Source organism: Ascaphus truei, chromosome 22 (assembly GCF_040206685.1).
Source record: "Ascaphus truei isolate aAscTru1 chromosome 22, aAscTru1.hap1, whole genome shotgun sequence".
Classification (NCBI taxonomy): Eukaryota; Metazoa; Chordata; class Amphibia; order Anura; family Ascaphidae; genus Ascaphus; species Ascaphus truei.
The window spans coordinates 728,550-749,110 of NC_134504.1; the positions used below are offsets into that span (position 1 = coordinate 728,550).

A 20,561-nucleotide genomic window follows, 5' to 3' on the forward strand; every position below is an offset into this window, starting at 1 on the left:
AGGCTTCAAAGAGGTTAGACGTCTTTCATTGGGTCAGAAAGATCCACATTTCACTTTAATAATCACAGCTACATGTAAATGTGACTGAAGTCTTTTAATTTTATTATAAAAAGAAATACATGGGGATAGTTTTGAAAAGGATACGTGTGTGTGTGTCTGTGTGTGTGTCTGTGTGTGTGTGTGTGTGTGTGTGTGTGTGTGTGCGTGTGTGTGCGCGTATGTGTGTGTGTGTGTGTGTGTCTGTGTCAAATAAAAATATCACTTGTGAGCTCGTTCACATGCCTTGGACAGGTCTGCAACCCCGCCTTTCACGATTATCTCTTAGCATACAGTGCTTCCACTGCAGCAAGGGATTCTGGGAAATGATATGCAAATGAGCACAGTGTCACCTTTTGCCTCAAATCCATTTACATGGAACCCTTATAAGCTTATGCTCGCTGCATTAGGCTTGTTTTATAGTTGGCAAGCGCGTGTGCTAATGCACGTAAAACACACTTTTTGTGTGTACGGTCCCTGCTGTGCTCTGAGCGACAGATGGGCGTGGCTATGACGTCACACCCGGCTAATGTAAAAAGCACAGCATTATATATAACATCTGTTAGTTAAAGCTGCAGTTCAGTCTTTTTTTTTTTACTTCAATAGTTTCATGTGTGCAATCTCTAATTACCTAAAGAACTGTATAGCTGCAGGTCAATTCGTTCTCCATGTATTGATAGGCGAAATTTGGTGACATAATTAGTGAAGGGATCTGTTTTTCTTCTGCTTCTGTCTCTCAGTGGAAGCTCATGAATATTCATGAGCACTCCGGCACTGACATGTGCTAGAGGGAGGGCAGGGCTGACAAAGGGGTGTGCCAGGGCTTGTGACAGGACATGAAAGAGCAGTGCCTTAGCAAATGGCTGTTAAAATAGAATACAAGAAAATTGGTCTTTCAAAGTTGTTTTTTTAAAAACAGAAAATGCTAAAAGTATTTTTTCTTACTACAGAACTGATTTATTAAAAAAAAACACACATGCAGGATATTGACTGAACTGCAGCTTTAAGGCAATACCGTAAAGGCAATAGCAACAAGAAAAAGTTGCATATAATTATATTAGTAAATAAGGCATTCCTTATGAAGGTGAAGAACAACATTGCTGACATTACAAATTACTCCTTTCCTCCTTTTTCTCTCTGATTTCTCTGTTGCATATAAACCATATTACTTCTCCACCAGTTATAATCAAAGATCTAACAGCGTTCTCTCTTTTTAAAATACAGAGTAATTGCAGCCTCACTGTGATTGGCTAATAGAGCGTGACGTGCACCGGCAGCAGCGCGAAAATACATTTTTCATGTCTTTTTCCTCCTGTAAGGAATGGAGGAGCGTGTCCCCCACAGCGCACTCCCTCTGTCCTGGAACAGGACTTCATATCTGTTTCTGCCCCCTCTGCTTACACCCGCCCCCATTCTTCTGCAGCTGTATTTGGATGTAAGTTTCCCTGCAGCTTCACTCTTAGGGCCTCATGCAGAGAGCAGCGCTATGTAAAAATGGAGAGGGGAATAAAATGTAGCTTTAATGGAGAGTTTTTTTCTCCATATGCAGAAAGGGCATAAAAGTGCATTTAGAAGCCTGTCTGCATATGGAGAGTTTCAACCAGCGATATGCGCGCTGTTGAAACTAGTGGGAAAAAAATCGCGTTTTTTTTTTTTCTCCCCCACCGGCCGCCTAGCGCCAGCTTCTTGCTGGAGAAGGAAAATGTTGAAAATCGCGCCATTTTTTTGGCGCGAACAGCCACTAGATGGCGTTTGCGGCTCTCTGAATACGGCCGTTTTCATCACTGGAGAGCTTTAGGATCTCTCCAGCCGCGCGGCGAGTTTCAGAAAAAAAAAAAAAATAGCGCTTTTTTTTAAAACTCGCCATTATCTGCCTTTCTAAAGGCAGATTTCGGCAAAACATGCCGCTTTCCCTGTTAGCGCTGCTCTCTGCATGAGGCCCTTAGTGCAGATGGAATGGATACATTATGTTGCCTTTTCCCTTCTGTCACACCCCTGGTTGCCCTGGCAACATCTCCAGTCCTCTCAGAATGGTCTATTCTGCCCTCCCCCCTGTCTTGCTGACCGTTAGTTAGTCCCATCTCACTTCTAGTGTGACCCTTGCTCCTCACTTCCTTTTCCACTCTGGACACAGTGAGTACAGACCTGTCTGCTAACTTCCCCCGGCAAGGCCTTCCTGTCTTCCCGTAGTCTAACCTCACGCAAGCATTCTGACAGAGAAGCACTCTCTGCTCACACTACACCTACCCTTTGGTTTCTACTTCTGCAATAAAGCTAAGAGAGACAATAAGGACTTGTTGTGCTTTGGAAGAGGGAAGACATGAGTTAAAGCTAACTGGAGCTATTCATACTTCACACGTGACCCTTGTTCCAGGATTCCCTCTTTACCTGATGTCTCGCGCAACCCCGTTGTCCTTACAGCGCACACTCACTCCCGCAGGAACTTTTCTGACGTCGCAAAGTCTGGCTCCGCCCCCTGTTTGCGACACGCACACGTGACGCGTGTGCACCGCTCCCAAGCTGTGTGTCAACTCGCTTTATTATGCCCACCTGTCTCCTGTGTCTCGCCTCCTATCCGTGCCTCCGCGGATTGCGTGAGGCCTCTGCAACTTCCCTTACCTTGTCTTCGGCAACGCGGCATAATGACGCTGCGGGGTCACGTGATACCAGAGACAAGGTAAGGAGGGGGGCATGAGCAGGTGGGACAGCAGGCAGGGGGGAAAGTTTGCACATCCCTGTATTAGAGTATCACACAGGTAGTGCTGGAGTTTACAAGCAGGTTGTTTAGATACTAAACACTGAAATCTCATACCTAGAAAAACTCAGTTTCTCAGTGATCTGACACCTAGATAAAGTGCTTACCCACGAAACGCGTAGGTGAGTTTCATCTGGCATTCTTTATGAGCTTACAATAAACTAATTATTATTTTTGAGTTGCCCGTGATATTTCATTTTTTCTTCCATTTTTTTCCCTTCCATCTCTGGCTGTTCTCCGCCTCTACCTTTTACTCTCGTGATCTGCTCCTATCTCCTATTAATCTGAAAATGCATGTTATATTCTCAGAGGTATAACCAAATGATCAGATATCACACAGCTGAGGAAGAGCTATGTGTAAAATACCAGGAAACCTACAAGCAACCACACAACATAGGTGGTGCCAGCATTAACTACAGGTGCTGGGGTTTATTGACATCTTATGTGTAGGGAAGACAACGCTTCGGCCGCGTAAACCAATCTTCGTCAGGTATATACAATGCTATTATTATACGAGTGAAAAGAGAGGCCTGTCCTGCGCCCCGTAGGGCGCTCTTGAATGGTAAAGGTCATTCGTATGGAGCAGGGGAAGAGATTATCTGAGGTCTGTTCAAGCACTGTGCCGGGTCTCGGAGGAACAATGAAGGAATCTTACCTCCTATTTCAGACCCGGACCAAGGCGATATGTCCTGCTGTCCAAATAGACGGCGAGCCGCTTGTCTGCGGGGTGCGGAAACCTCCTCCTCCCCCCTCGCGTGCTTCCAGAATGGGTATAATCGCAGAAGTAGTAGCAGAGAGTCTGGAGCATCAGTACTCCTTGAGAAAGCGCCACTACGGTGTGAAACGCGTGGGAGGAAGCTCTTTTCTGAGACTGCTACATTTTTAATGTCTCAATAAAGCCTTTGGAATTTTACACTACCTGGGTTCCCGTGGGCTATTACATTTTGGATTTCTATCATCGCTGATGCTCCAGACTCTCTCTGCTACTACTTTCGCTATTATTATTATTATTATTATATACCTGAGGAAGAGTGGCCGAAATGTTGTGTGGTATGTTAACACTTCTCTGCACACAAGATGGAAAAACACACCTGCGGGTTTTGCAAGTTCTGGCACCAGCTTGGTTGTGCGGTTGTGTCTTGTTTCCCCTGTTACTGAATATGAACGGCCAATCAGGATGCAGCTGGAGTACCATCATCATGGGCCTATGAATGGTGACCAAGAAAGGATTAACTTCAAACCATCGACAGTGCCGGCGCTTTCATCGTATTGAGCTACAGTACATGTAAAGTAATAGAGCAGGGGTGGGTCACGCCAGTCCTCAAGGGCCACCAACTGGTCAGGTTTTCATGAAATTCCTGCTTCAGCACAGGTGGTGCAGTCATTATGATTGAGGCACTGATCAAGCCAACTGTGCTGAAGCAGGGATATCCTGAAAACCTGGCCCTCGAGGACTGGAATTGGCCACTGCTGCAATAGACCATTTTGCTGCAACTTTGACGTTTAGTGTAGTATGTTAAACATGCATCCATAGGTATCCGAGGAGTGTTCATATGTTGTCCTATATGCAACAAGTTGAATATTCTATATTACAGGTAAATTATACAAGGTTACAGAGCAGTTAATGGGCACATTTGTTATAATAAAATATATAAAATTCTACATCTGATAAACAATCTGTGACAACTATATTTAATGATCGTTTTTGAGCTTTGGGCCCAGATGCACTTTGGACCTTTTATTCCTAGCAGCATATATTCACACTCTATTAAATGTGTTAATCTTATTTGGTTCTGTGACTTAGCTGCAGTGGTATGCTTGTAGAGTTTAATTACCTTTCCAGATACAGAAACACAATTTATTCCCAAGTCCTATCTGCATTTAGTTGGTATATTTGCAAGTAGAATAGAACACAGCTGTTCCGTTGCAAGCAAAGTTACACAAATAATTTGTATGTGGACCCAATGCATCAGTGTGTGTGTGTGTGTGTGTATGTGTGTGTATGTATCAGTGTTTGTGTGTGTGTGTGTGTGTGTGTGTGTGTGTGTGTGTTTATATATATATATATATATATATATATATATATATATATATAATATTTTATTTTAACAGAGATTCAAAAATCTCTTTCCAAGTAATTGGAGTTTTCGCAGGGGGAAACAGTCAGTGCTTTGAGATATTGTAATATATCTTTGAGGAGTGAGAAGTTAATCAGTTACTCCTGAAGCAAGCTGAATAGATTGGCATATTCAATCATTTTTCCGGCAGTTGCATTTTGATATTTCTTTATTGCACGGTGTATACAATTATTCACTTTTTGTCCAAAGATGATCTTCTGTTCGTTGGTCTACACTAAACACACCCAACATAATGCTAACAGTAAATATTGTAATAAAAGCAAAAGCAGCAGCTTTGTAAAGGTCCACCCTTTAGGGAATATTAACTAAATAATGTACAACTGATTCATGAAGGAATAAAAAATGCAGGTCTTCTACGTGGGACGGGTTCCCTGATAAATCTGATCCTGTCTTTTTGAACACTTCTTGACCTCATTTTGCACCTGGAAAATGTTGATACCTGACCCCACTGTACGTTCCGTGTGCTGGGGGATTTCAGTAACCATTGAATGAGTTTGTTTCATGGAAAATGCACAGTTCAACTTGGCCCGACATTTTCCATACTTTAAAAATATATAAAAATGGAAAGTATTTGTGACGTACATTACTTAGCCCGCTCCTCTGTTCTCAGGGGGGACCTTTTAATACTGAATCACCAATTAACCCTTTACTGTTATCATATAATTAGAGATTCTGGTTTTCAGCGTTTATTTTTTTTCTAAAATCTGTTGATTTTGTAATAATTTTTTTGGGATGGTTATCGGTGTTAATAATGAAAATAACACACATTTGAGTTTGATATTCCTCAGCGCGCTTACTGTTAGTTTCCATCCTCCTGTTGTGTTAGGCTAAGGCCCCGGTCACGACGCTGTAACGCGCGCTTACTGTTAGTTTCCATCCACGAGACGTGGAATGCGATTGGAAAAGATACTTTGGTTTTCCTTTTTTAATCAGTTTTAACAAGAAGTGTAAGGTGATCAATCGTGGTGGTGTTTTAGTTCAAACCTAAATGGAACCCTACATATACTGTAATAAAAAAAAGTTCCATTCTGTTTCCTATTTTGCCCCCAAAAATGATCAAAGAGAAATGCTCCATCAGAAACAACGATTTCATTTTCTTCTGACAACTCTGGTGTTTATCTCACAGTTTTACATATATTGTGCTCCGATTTCGTAGTGGTAGATAGAAGCAAAATTCTCTTTATTATCATCTCTTTTCTGGGTTGTTTCCTAAACAAAGTCTCTATTCCTGTGTGAAACGTAATGTCTGGTAAAAAAACAAAAAAACGTGAATTGTTCATTTCCTTTAGTATTGAAAAGTATGGTTGATGTGGAAGCTTTCTTTTGTTATCTGAAGCCATAAAAATCCTAATTTTTGAGGATTAAATGTGTGCAGAGTTTTAATTTGCTATTTACTCCAATGCTGTTCTTTGTTTAGCTTGTGGGACACAGGTATGTCAAAGATTAATCGTCAGACATAATGTTTTTTCCACGATAATACGGCGACGTCTCTTTTAAAGGAATTCCAGGGGTAGGGTTTATATCGGAATGCGTAAAATAGAGGATCACTTGGAGAACTCCTCGTTATAAGGCAGACAGAGAATTCAAAGGCAAGAGCTCTATTTAAAGGTGCAGAGGAAAATGTCCAAATACAAATTGTTTGGAGTTACTGTAGCGTATTTCTTTGCATACAATTAAACACCTATTTTGTAATACTTCTATTAGCAATACATCAAATGTATCATCCTCATCTGCATTTCAATGGCAAGGAGACCAACATGCCGTGTGTTCTGTATCATGCAAGGTAAACTCTTCTATTTCATTTACTGTTGTTTCATCGCTTCAGGAAGGACCTGGAGATCAGTTCAATGAACATGAAGTTGGAGGAAGGACGTTCCCTAACAATGCAGCTGCAGAAGAAAACCAAGGACTATCAGGTCAGGCGTCTTGGGTCAAACACAAACTTTGTGATGATGGGAATGGGATTTGGGATTATTATAAACTTTTTTTCGTGATTTGTTTTTAGCCTACATATCATTTCACACTGTAGGAAATAAGAACAGAAAATGCATTTCCTCTTGGGTCTGGGCAGCACTATAAGTACAGTATATATTTCCGTGGCCTTAATGGGAATTCATGGTGATGGTGGAATCATGATTGGAATTCTGAAAAGTCTTAGATGATGAATGTACAGAGTCTGCATTACTGGGGTACTTGTTCATGGTGACTGAAGAGAAAACATCAGGATACATACATATACAGTGTATATATATATATATATATTTTTTTTTTTCTCTCGTGTGTGTGTGTGTGTGTGTGTGTGTGTGTGTGTATATATATATATATATATATATATATATATATATATATATATATATATATATTAGACTAAGGGTTATTTATCAGAGCCATGGATATGAAACCAAGGTTAAAAAAATAAGACAAAAACATTATATTTATCAAATTCAAAAGTTTTGTTTTATTCTTTTCTTTCATAAAGATAATAAATAGCTTCCAATGTCTATTGAAGTCTGCACTCTGTTTTTGTCCATGGAAAAAATGGTCTAATCATAATTTCAAAGGCTCCATTATGGTGCAATGAATACATTGAATATGAGGTGCGGAGCTTTCCGGGGAGCAGTTATTAGAAGTAAGTGATGGGAATTCATTTTATAGCAGTCATTGTTTGTTTTCATAGATGATGATGATGATGATGTGCCCATCAGATGTGGAAGACATGTGTCTAATATGAGGATCAGGATATCAGAAGGGTATTAGCCATGCATTGCCTTCTTAAACGTGTACTATATTAATAGCACCAGAAATATAGCTAGTTTAAACATGCTTGTTGAATACAAATGCAGTATTGCAGTAGTGAGGAAATAGTGAAAGACAAATTATTTTTTTATTGTATAACATGGTAATAGAACAGAGTTCAGTAATAGTGCTCTAATAACCATAGGTAGAAAGTCTTGACATAATCAGTAAATTTCTTGATTGAAGAGAGGAATCAAACAGGTAAAGTCATAATCAAGTGAGTACTTAGGTATATAGGTGGGCGTATTGCGTAGACCTATGTGTAAAGTCCTGGTTAGTGCTGTGAATGGAGAATGATTAGCTCCACCACATCACTCCCAATAAGGACAAGGTCTAAAAACGCCAGCAAACACCTGTTGTATACCTCCCAATGGCAATAAATTGGTAACTCACATACTGCACCGACACACTTTATTCGAGCAAATACCCAGTATGTACCTGGCAGATACCTGGAATGCGCCGCTCCTCACCTCTGACAAGCCCCGTTGCATTTGCCTTCCCAGCCTGGGTTCATGCCTGGCTGATGGGCGGCTGATCTGTTAAATGATAATGATTAGGATTTAATAGGCTGCAATGCTTCGCGTGTCTACCAGATGGCATAAATTCATGAATTGTAATGCAGTATATATATATATGTACTGTGCAGTATTGCAGCCAGAGGGGATAAAATGCTTCAATCCCTGCCTGGAAAATAACTCAATGCACTCGGGCAGAAAACAGTCACAAACCTCAATACACCCGGGTATACCCGAATTCGTGGGACTAGCCAAGCTCGAATAAAGTGTGTCGCCAGTGTAAGACGTTCCTGAGTTCTTCTGGTGGGCGTGCATCTGCGGTAATTAGTCCAGTATTCTCCACGAGGCGCGGTGATGCAGAGCACAGAGTGAAAACACTCTGACGAAGCGCCGAATAGGCGTGAAACGCGTAAGAGCAAGATCTTTTTTCTCCATGTCTGTCTGCACCATGATGCCCCAATAAAGAAGTGTTTTTAACATTACTGCTGAATCCTGTTACATCCTTACTGCTTGGCTGTGCTCCGCCTCACCGCGCCTCATGGAGAATACTGGACTTATTGTATAACATGGTTGAAAAAGAAAACGTGTATCTTAATATATAATTTCGAAAGGTTGGTACTAGCTGCGGTGAATCTGATTGGTCCTCAGCCTCTGGCCAATCAGATTGGTGGGTCTGACATCACCCAACTGCCACTCTCTTCCCCCTCAGCCACACACACACACACACACACACACACACACACACACACACACGCACACACACACCTCTCCCTGGCGCTCCACTCACCTCCCTCCCTCCCCTGTGCTCCACTCACCTCCCTCCCCGGCGCTCCACTCACCTCCCTCCCCGGTGCTCCACTCACCTCCCTCTGGTGCTCCACTCACCTCCCTCCCTCTCTGGCGCTCCACTCACCTCCCTCCCCGGCGTGGGGACAGGCAGTGGGCAGGCAGCCTGCAGCTACCACGCGGCGCCTAAGATGGCGGCGCCCGGAAGGACACCCTTCCTCCCTCGCGGAGTAACTAAGATGGCGGCGCCCGGAAGGAGAGGTGACGTGTGTGTGTGTGTCACTGTGTGTATGTGTGACACTGTGTGTGTGTGTGACACTGTGTGTCATGACAATGACATTTTTTAGCAAATTCAAATATCTAGTAAGGTGTCTTATGGCAGAAAACGGTATGGTAAATATAAAGCTGTATTTCCCATTCGACGTGTAAACCCCTATATGCCATTGAGGCCAAAGAGCCTTGAATTAGCCATCTCATTAGCATATGAATGACCCACCATGCATTGCACAGAACCTGTAATGAAATTGATTAGTTCCTCAGAACCAAGAGGGAAGAGTATGTCTGAATGAGATGGATTGAGCGAGCAAAATGAAGAATGACAAGCAGATAAAGTTAGACTGATACCGTAGATGGGGAGACAGGCTCAGAGAGACAGAGTCACTACTCAATGGGCTTTGAAAATGTCTTCCCCCGTGCTTCAGAATACTGTATGTTCATTCCATTACAATGAATGGATTGGGCTCTTCGGCAGACAGAAGACAGATTCAAAGCCTGAGAGAGATGAAGACAGAGAGTGAGAGATAAGATTAGAAGACAGACTCAGACATGGCCAGAAAATAAGGGGGGGGGGGGGAGCCGTGTGTGGAGGGAAATTGGTCTTTAAGGAATTCTTGATGCCCTCAGGGTTTTTACTTAATCCTTAATCCTTGCAAATTGATGAACTTGAAGCATTTAATAGCTCTTTTGAAGTATCCAGATGCAAATGAAAGCTTAAAAACATCTTGTTAGCAGCTAATAGCATTTGCATGGACAAGCACCAACCGTCCAAGTCTTTGCTATTTAATTTCTTTAAAGACAAATTCTACTGCAACTGATGATCATTTAATATGTCTGCGGCCAGGAGATTTTGAAACCTCCTTACTAAATATATCGGTTAATGAATTATGTGATTATCTTCCCCAGGAATTGGTTGCTTTTGTACTAGCTGGTTGAGTTTTTGGAAGAGCCCTGCTGTTTTTGCATGACATGCTGTATATCAGCGGTTCCAATGCTTTATTACACACTGCTCCCCCCTGCTAGAAAATATTTGTTCCGTGAACCCCTAATTACTACATCTTCTTGTAGACTCATCAGACTATCGTTAACAAAACTGTGTGACCAATCCCAGGCAGTACAGTGTCCTGAGCTCTATTAGAATAGGGCCCCAAACATAGGGTGACCAGATATCCCGTTTTTTTGGGATGTCTCGACTTTTTGTGGGGCTATCCTGGTTTTTCAATCCCGTTGGGCACGCATGTGCGATCGGCACTTGCCGGCTGCTCATGTGCATGCGTGATCCACGCTTGCCGGCAAGCTCCGATCGTGCATGCGTGGCCGGCAAGGGCAGATTTCGCTTTCGCGGTCAGCAAGCGCTCTTCTCACATTGCGGTCGGCGAGCGCCGACTACGCATGCATGACATCTGTCCCGTTTTTTTCCGAGATAAATATGGTCACCCTACCCAAACTGACTCTTAATGTATGCAGACAGCATGGGGGGTATAGCTGTGAATTACTGCGGGAGCTTCCAAAGTCCTGCCCCATAATGCTTTGCTGCTGTGGATGCAAAGCATTGTGGGAAGTGGTGACTATGGAAGCTCCCGCTGTAACTGACAGCTTTTCCCCCCATGCTAAGATGCAGTTTGGGGCCTTACAAAGTGCGCAGACCTCACATGGCCTCAGGACCCCACTATACTGCCTGGGATCCACCATTAGATGATTTTTGTCAAACCCCTAAAGACACCTCATGAGCCCTCTGTTGGGATTATGACATATTCCACCCTTCAAGTTACTGTGCAAACAGCCATGAGATATGTATGTGCAGTGTGTGTGCAGTGTGTGTGCAGTGTGTGTGCAGTGTGTGTGCAGTGTGTGTGCAGTGTGTGTGCAGTGTGTGTGCAGTGTGTGCTTATTTACTGATTTTTAATCTTGTGATCTCTGGGCTTTCATAGTTGATCATTTGTAGACCCCTACGTGTGGTATTCATTAACCAACTATAAGGAGTACCGGAGCTTGATCCCACACTAGCGGCCATTTAAGTTTCTGCATGTTGCTGCTGAATCGAGCTCCGGTATACTTTATCGGAGCTCAGTAGATCCCCGCCTATGTCTTGGTAAGAGTTCTCCTCGTTGGAGGGCTCATTTATGTAAGATAAGGAAGTCATTAGCTCGGTCACGTTCCACATCTCTCTTCTCTCCTTCACATTCTCTTTCTCTTATCTGCCTGGCAGCGTGTTCCTCTTCCCAGGCTCGTCTTTATCCCTGTTTTATTTACACACACACATTGGGCGTCATTGTTCTGTCTCTTATGACACAGATGTACAGTAGCAAAGTGAATTATTCCTTTGGGTGCATAGTTCTGCCCGATTTTATTGCATTTTCGGGCCAAAACTGCCCCGTCTATTTCTATTCTATTCTTTGCAATTGTCACGAAAGTTTTGCAAGTTAAGCCGTTCTTTGCACGACATGGCGCACAATATCACGGCGGGATATATTGTGCTAAATGGCGCTGTAGCAAAATTTCCACGGAATCATGTAAAAACTATAGGACATTCTAAGTTATTTTGGGGTACGTTATGGCATATGAGGGAACAAGGTCGCACCCTACCTCTGTGCTACCTTATTTTATATAATTGCCATTTAATCGCTTCCATTATTCGCCTAACATTTTATTTAAATGCTGTCAATCATTTATATTTAGCCTGTTACATTTTCCATCGCCATTAGTTCATTTTATTCCTAGGAGGGACTGACCCTTTAAGGACCGTAGAAAATAATGTCATCGCAGTAATAAGTTATTTTTGTACTTTTGTTGCTGTTTTATCCAAATGTTGCCCCAATTCATTTTGCAAACATTGATATTTAACTCCTTTTGTGCCGCAGCTAACACATAAAGGCCCATGTTAATTAAGTGGTGCTACTCCTCTCCTGGAAGACACCTTGTGTAACAGCCCCATTCAAGTAAATGGTCCATATTGACACTACTAAACAGTATTACTCCACCTTCCTGCACCAAACACCTTTAATCCTATTAATTAATGGGCCTGAGAGGACCTTGCTAATTAAGCCGTAATAGAAGGCGTGTTATGGAGTAACACTGCTTAGTAATAATAAAAATAGCATGTTCTTGTATAGCGCTGCTACTTTTACGTAGCCATTTTGCAGACACAGTCCCTGCCCTGTAGAGCTTACAATCAGTTTTTGGTGCCTGAGGCACAGGGAGATAAGGTGACTTGCCCAAGGTCACAAGGAACCGACGCCAGGCTCCCCAGGAATTGAACCAGGCTCCCCTGCTTCACACTCAGTGCCAGTCAGTGTCTTTACTCACTGAGTCACTCTTTGTGACTCTTAACTCTTATACACTTAAAGATGCTTCTCCCCTTTTTCAGTCCCAAAATGTGTGTATAAATTGCTTTCACTTTCCTGTATAATTATGATTATATACTGTACTTCCTTGTGAGATTCACCCGTTGTTTTCTATTTGAACATATTTTTTTTCAAGAGCTCTAAACTCTGCAGTTACTTTATAATCAGCCCTGATTGCTGCAATTTCGGAACTAAATCTGGAAGACTAATGTCTTCTCCCCAGTTTCCTAATGAAAGTTTGTGTATTTTGTATATTCTCTTGTATTTGCCGATGAGCTGTTCTTACAAACTGTGCAAAGCTTTCAAATGTACTTTAAATACGGACATTTAGAATAAAAAGTGTATTTGCTGTTGTGAGTGCGAAGAAATGTTCTTCTGGAGAGAGTAGCCTTGTTGCTGTATTCCGCGATGGACGGTGCCGCTCATATCTAGTCGGGCTACACACACAACAATGAAATGTGCTACTTGTTATTTGTCTTTGTCTTAAAAATAATTGTTTATTGTTTTTCTAGTATTATTATTATTATTATTATTATTATTATTTTAAACCATATTGAAGTTAGACATTTAAACAGAATTAAAACATGGCACTGCCGTGTTACCTGTTGGGTCCCGTCACTTATGTATGCGGTACCTGTATGAAGTACTTTAGGCATCAATGTGATTTAACCCAACATTCAACTCCATAAATGACTTTACAAAGTGTGACCGTTGTGTAGCAGAGAGATGCAGCACACACAGGAAAACCACGATGTCCATTTCTTTGTGTAGTTTTTAAACCCATTCATTCTTTTTTCTGTCTCTTTGGGTAATACCCAGCATGCATCTCTCCATATTCTCGATAAACGAGAGTTAACTCTCAATGTATTACTTTATTGTAAAACATTTTTATAAATAATATACTCTTTTAGCCATTTTAATGAAGAGCCTGTGAATGCCTTTAATTCTACGATTACTTCTGTATCATCATCAGCACCAGCCCTTGTTCACCCACTGCTGGATGAAGTCCTCCCCGAGACTCTTCCAGGTACTTGAAACTTCTCTTCTCCATGTCGCTCCAACACATGTTCTGAATTCCTCCTCCCATCTGACTTTTGGTCATCATTCTAGTCTTTTAATCTATCCATTCGAGTATAATTTTTGACCAGCGATGGTCATTTCTTCTTAAGGTATGTCCGGTCCACCACCATTTTCAATTCTTCCCCCTTGTGATGATGTTACAAACTTTTGTTTGTTTTTGAACCCATTCATTCTTTTTCCTGTCTCTTTGGGCAATACCCAGCATGCAACTATTCATACTTCTTTACATTTTATGAAGTTCCTGAATTCTCTTCACATTTAGGGTCCAAGTTTCACATCTATACATGTATCTATATATGTTGCTGTGAAAAAGATTTGGTCATATGGTGTCACTCCCTTCCTGATTTCTTGTAAGAGGATTACTATAGCATTACTACATTACTGTAGAATTTTCCTGTTCTTCAAACCGCATGCAAAGAGTATTGCAAGGATTTTTTTTACTTCTTCCCCAGCTTCTTTCAATATTTCAGTTGTAATTCCATCTTCCCCAGGAGCCTTCCCACTCTTGATGGATTTTATTGCTTTTGCCACTTCTGGAAGGACACATGGTACATCATTGCTGGTTTCTTCTCACTTGTCCTCTGCTGGATTATGCCGTGTTATCTGTGTTTGCTTACAATTTCATGTAGGAGTTCTCAGCTCTCTGATAAGTGCACGATCGGTTATTGTCAATCCATTGTTTTGTTTGACTGTGAGGATTTGCTTCACCCAATATTCAATTGCTGATTAGTCTTCTTTAAGCTTTTGTTATCTTGAATAGTCTTCTTCTTCCTGCATATCACACTAACATTTTCTTACAGTTATACGTTTGCGGATTGTCTCGCACAGCTCTGCATATTCAGTTCTTTGTCCGCATTTTTGGATTGCTTCATTTCTTGTCTCCTCAGTAACTGTTTTGTCTCATCAGATATTTTCTTATCCTGTTTTTCTTAGTAATCGTTTTTTCTGCTCTTTCAACTACAATCTTCATCGGTTTTTTTTTACAATTGTTTATTAAAGTGTCTCATGCATTTCGAGCACACTGAAGCGATTTTTCAGTTGTATGTGACATTCTCTGCTGCTATTCTCGAGTTTATTGATGTTGATTGTTTTTGTCTATTTAATCAGTTTTCTTCTTTACTACTTTGCATTCAGATGTAATTTGCAGCGAACCAATCAGTGGTGTGTGTGTGTGTGTGTGTGTGTGTCTATACGCACCCACAGACGCCAATCAATTCGAGTTGGGGTTTTTAACACCTTAATCTGTTAATTATTTAATTTGTAGGCAGCGATATCGATATCAGCGCATGTGTGTAGTATATAGATAGGTCTGCACCCCTGCCTTTCACCATAATCACCTAGCATACAGTGCTTCCACTACATTAAGGGATTCTGGGAAATGACATGCAAATGAGCACACCGTGTCACCTTTTCCCTGCAATCCATGATAAAGGGCAAAAGGTGACACGGTGTGCTCATTTGCATTTGTCATTTCCCAGAATCCCTTGCTGTAGTGGAAGCACTGTATGCTAGGTGATAATGGTGAAAGGCAGGGTTGCCGACCTTTCTAAGACATGTGAATGTGCTCACAAGTGATCTTTTTATTTGCTGTATGCTATACGGTGGAGGTTTCTTGTTGTCTTTTCCACCCACCATAACTTAAAATGTGATGATTGATACCTTTGGTGGTCACATATAACCCACACCTAGAAGCCCTACGCAAGATCTCCAAGCAACTCATTCTCCAGGAAGATAAAAGACTGCAACAGGTCTTCCCTAAAACACCCTTTTTATCATACATACAATCTCATAATCTCAAGAAAATGATGATGAGGAGTACAGTATTCAACAGTACAACTGAATGTGGGACAAGACCATGCCAGGACGCAAGATGCAAAACCTGCGCAATGCTCTACACAGCGGGCACAATACAAATACCACACAGGAATCTGGAGTACAAAATCAGAGGAAGGTTCACCGGTTCCTCCAGCAATGTCGTGTACCTCATCGTGTGCATGAAATGCCCAGGGGGCTGCTACTACATGGGTGAGACGGGACAGGGGCTAAACAAGAGAATTAATCTGTATCGCCACAGCATCACACGCGGAACAAGAGACAGTGCTGTCGGCGAACATTTCTCCGACTCTGGCCATAAGATGAACGATCTGAAGGTGGCCATACTCAAAAGTAATCTTAGAACTCCTAAAAAGAGAATGTTGCATGAATACAAATTTATGGAACTGTTCGGGACACTTAGCGGTGGCCTAAACAGAGATTGCAGCTTCATGAGTCACTACTCTGAAACAAGAGAACTCTCTTCCCATGAGTGCTAAAGGTCCTGTCTATACACACTGCGCTATATGAATGCACACACAGCTGTCTCTTACACATCTATATGTACAATGTAATTATATCCCTATATACCAATAGGGACCACATAGTATCTACACACATTAATAGTAATGCAACACCCTCTTACATTTCTACACCTACCCACACCATTGGTATACACTCCCACACACACCTTTTGTAAAGTACTGTATACACTGTGGGCACTTTATAAATTTATATTTACACACATACACAGACACACATACACAACACACACACTCTTACATCATTAACATTCAGGGACCATTTAACACCTTAAAGCATATTGCACAGGGGGGAGGGATAGGCTTCAGTCAGATACATTCCAAGATGCACTATTTTTTAACTAAAACCCTTGCTTGCTTTATTCAATGTATCACCGCCGGAAGAAGAGATCAGTGTATCTCGAAAGCTCGCACAAATAAAAGCATTTTGTTAACCACAGAACGGTATCGTCTTTTCGTTTTTGATTATTTATATATATACAGCTGAACCCCGTTATAACGCGGTGCTCGGGGTCAACATAATGAGACTGCGTTATAACCGGGATCGCGGGGGGGAAAATGATCAGGACTTACCCAGAACAGGGTGCAGGGGATCTGACACCACGGGTCAGCCATCATGGGCGGGTGGTGTGTTTGTGTCCATGTGTGTGTGTGTGTGTCCGTCTCCGTTACCAATAAAGCTTTGAATAGATGTTTACTTTTTTTTAAAAACATCTATTCAAATCTTTATTGGTAACGGACATACACACCTGACGTCATTCGTGCGGCGCTGCTTGAGGAGCTGGGTCACGTCCTCAGCATGGTGGTGCAGGCGGCCGGGGAAACAAAGGTAGGTGATGTTTGGGAGCCAAGCTCAGCCGTGTCATAAGCGGATCCCCGTTGTATAATGGGGTTGAGCTGTATATATAATATTTATCATTCTTATTTTGTGAAATAGATTGTAAATTATATAAATGCTTAAAAAGGAACTGAAATTACCAGATTAAATGACCTTGTTTGTTTTGTAATCAAATTCATTATTTCCCATACAATATAGTATTAATATATGAAGTGTTGCCAAACATGTCTGGTATAAATCTCTACCTCAGGTGCTACAGTAAAGGAACCATTGTGTGTCTTTTTATTACCTTAAGGAATTCTAGCTTGTGTGTGGTAATAATTACATATTTAATTTATAATGTGCATTTTTTTAGGACCACATTGAAGAGCTAGAAGAAGAGCTCGAGGCCGAGAAATCTATAAGAGCGAAGGTATGTACGATCATTTTAGTAAAGAATATTGTTTCCAATCTAAGTATTTTAAATCGATGACTCAGACCGATTTCAAGATTTAAAAATAAATATATATATGCTGGTGTAACAAAACAGATTCTTTGATATTGGGTATTTATATATATATATATATATATATATATATATATATATATGTGTGTGTGTGTGTGTGTATGTGTGTGTGTATACAGGCAGTCCTCGGTTATCCAACACAATGCGTTACTCAAAATGGCGTTGGATAGCGAAACGTCTTAAAGCGAAACACGTTTTCTCATAGGAACACTGTTTAAATGAAAGGTTCCGTTCCTGAAGGCATTTTTAATGCTAAAATACACAAAATATTTTACTCAGGCAATAAGATATGCAGCACACACATACATTATATAGTGTATATACTGTATTATATATATATAATATAACATAATATATCATGTAATTTAATAATATAATATATTATATAGTATAATATAATATTATATGATTTATATATTATATAGATGTACTGCAAAGCGTCGTAAGAGCGTTGGATAAGTCGTTTTGGCATTGTAAAAATGAATATAGGTATGCATTGCATAGCGTTGGATAAGCCATTCGTTGTAAAGCGAAGCGTTGTAAAACGAGGACTGTCTGTATATATATATATTGCCGAATACATGCTCCATGCTGTTCCTTGTCACCGTTTTATTCGCGCCGGCAGCGCCATCACGCCGCCCCTGGCCTTCCTATACTATGTCACTTTTCTTATTTTTAATACTGGAGGGCGTGAGGAATCGGGGAACACGCCCCTTGTGTTACAGAGGGCCCTGAGTCATCGGTATTCACCCATTTATACCCACTATGTAACGGAGTGTCTTCATCATTATATTCATTACAGAAACACGTGTATATGCCGTTAGTGGGTGTTTATCTTCAAAATAGTTTCTAGATGATGGCACTTACTACCCAATCTTAAGAATACATTGCAGATACCACATAGTATTTATTGGTCCACTGTGCTCGTGTAATAGTCAGTATTTCTTCAAGATATTGTACATATATGGAGAGAAAACACATCAAACATAAGGGCAGTGATAATGGTGTTTATCTTGTTAATGTAAGAAATAACAAGGCTCAGTCTCGCAGTTATGTGCTGTGTGGTCACACGAGAAAACCACACACTTATCCCTAAAAGAAGCCGTTCGTGGCTTGGGAAATAAGTCTTCCCAGTTTGAGTTGAATATAAAGCACTTTGTAACGTTGAGTACGTTACACCGGCCGCCTTGTTCTTTTGTGGGGCGCGGTGCAGGGTTTTTCGCGGTCTCTTACCGGGCCTGACACGGCATCTCCTCAGGCGTCATGTTGTCATGGCAACGTGCCACCATTTTGCGGCGCCATGTTAACGGGACGCTGAAGGAGGAGATGCCGCAGAACAAGTAAGAGACATTTACAGAGGCGCCGCGCTCTTCGCTGGCAATCGGATTTGTTGTTATGGGGAAGAGCGTACGGTCTCTATAACCGCAGGGCTATATATACCTCTACGTTGTTGACTGAGCCACCTGTGCTGAAGCAGGGATATCCTGAAAACCTGACCTGTTGGTGGCCCTTGAGGACTGGCGTTGGCCGCCCCTGGCCTAGTTTATTTCACTACAGTCAGACATTAGAACACAGTCTCGCTGATATTAGATCCCGCAGTTGCATCTCATACTTCAGTGGCGTCTCTTTGTTTGTTGTTGAAATGTATCCATTAAAACATCATTTTTTAATGTGGGTCTTTGGCCTTACCACAGACTGTGTGTTACTGCCGGACTTTGCCTGTAATAAGCTGTAGGTGGGTCCTCCATCAAAGCATTTGTATTGCTGCTTAGATGTGTTAGAAATGGGAGTTAAAAGGGGAAAAAGCAAACCGCTCCGATTGCTGCTTTAAATACAGGAACCTTTGGAGAAAGTCGTCACTTTCTGTGAAAATCGGCAAAATCATTCTCGCTTCCGTGAAAAAAGGCAAATGGTATTTCACTAAAATCTTTTGCAAACATTTTCAATAAATACCAAAAAAATATTGCAACAGAACTCAGACGCACCTCTCTGGCCCAAAATACCTTGTTTGACTTTCATGTCCTTCAGTGCATTTCATTTGTAAAAGTGTCATGTTTTGTCTTCCCGAAGTACGTATAATTGCACATTTTCATGCGGGAGTTATGGATTTGGATTTAGCCCAAAATAAGAAACCAATTCCTGTTCTGTTGCTTTTCTCAGTAGATTATTTGATTAATGTGTCTGCTAGAAGCTTATTTTACACACAATGGAAGGACAAAGCGGTATTACCATGTTCATAATATTGTCTTTTCATCGGCTTACAGCTAAAACTGACATTTTTAGGAATCATTTGTAACTTGTTTCTCAGAACTGACAAATTTTCCTCAGTCTCAGGTGTCCAAAATTCTCTAATATTGAGATAGATTCAGGTTTGAATGATATCCCTGCTTCAGCACAGGTGGTTCAATCAGTCTCTGCTTCAGCACAGGTGGTTCAATCAGTCTCTGCTTCAGCACAGGTGGCTCAATCAGTGCCACAGTCGCGGACTGAGCCACCTATGCTGAAGCTGGGATATCCTTAAAACCTGACCTGTTGGGGGGTCTTGAGGACTGGAGTTGGGCCCCCTGTAGTAGGAAACACACGTGTCACTGACTAATCTTTACCAGTTTCCCCCATTAGCTGAATATGTATCAATTAGAACATTTGTCTGTGGTGCACCGTGACCTTGAGGACTGACCCCCGTCCCCTGTGTCGGATAGCTGTGCCACGGAGAGTTCCACGAGTGGCCCATGTGCACCTGGATCTGGTTCATGTTAAATAATAAGCTTTTGATGCAAATTAAAGCAATGATAAAATGACAGGCCACTTAGCCTTTACGTGGATGTACCGCTCCGGAGGGCGTTGTGTCATGCTATTCACGTCCGCCTGAGACATCTTTTATATTTAAATTCACTTCTGTGTCCTGATAAATGTAGATTTTTTTTCTTATAAATTGTCTGAAGGACAGAAGAAATCGTGCACTTATTACTCTGCAGAAAGGACATTTTACAGGATTTGGTTCACTGTTGTTTCATAGCAAATAACATGCAGGGCCCCTATAATGGTGTGCCCCCCCCCAATATACCCTGCAGGACCCCTATAATGGTGTGCCCCCCCCCCAATATACCCTGCAGGGCCCCTATAATGGTGTGCCCCCCC

The 20,561-nt window shown here is 41.6% G+C and overlaps 1 protein-coding gene across 1 annotated transcript in view; it reads left to right on the forward strand.

The window, feature by feature from the left end:
• The window catches only part of LOC142472530 (myosin heavy chain, skeletal muscle-like), a 117,792-nt gene that overhangs the window by 9,722 nt on the left and 87,509 nt on the right, over positions 1-20,561 (forward strand). Inside the window, exons 4-5 of the mRNA XM_075579572.1 lie at positions 6,755-6,845; positions 17,274-17,330. Of these exons, the coding sequence (XP_075435687.1) occupies positions 6,755-6,845; positions 17,274-17,330 (148 nt within the window). The remainder of the gene's footprint in view (positions 1-6,754; positions 6,846-17,273; positions 17,331-20,561) is intronic.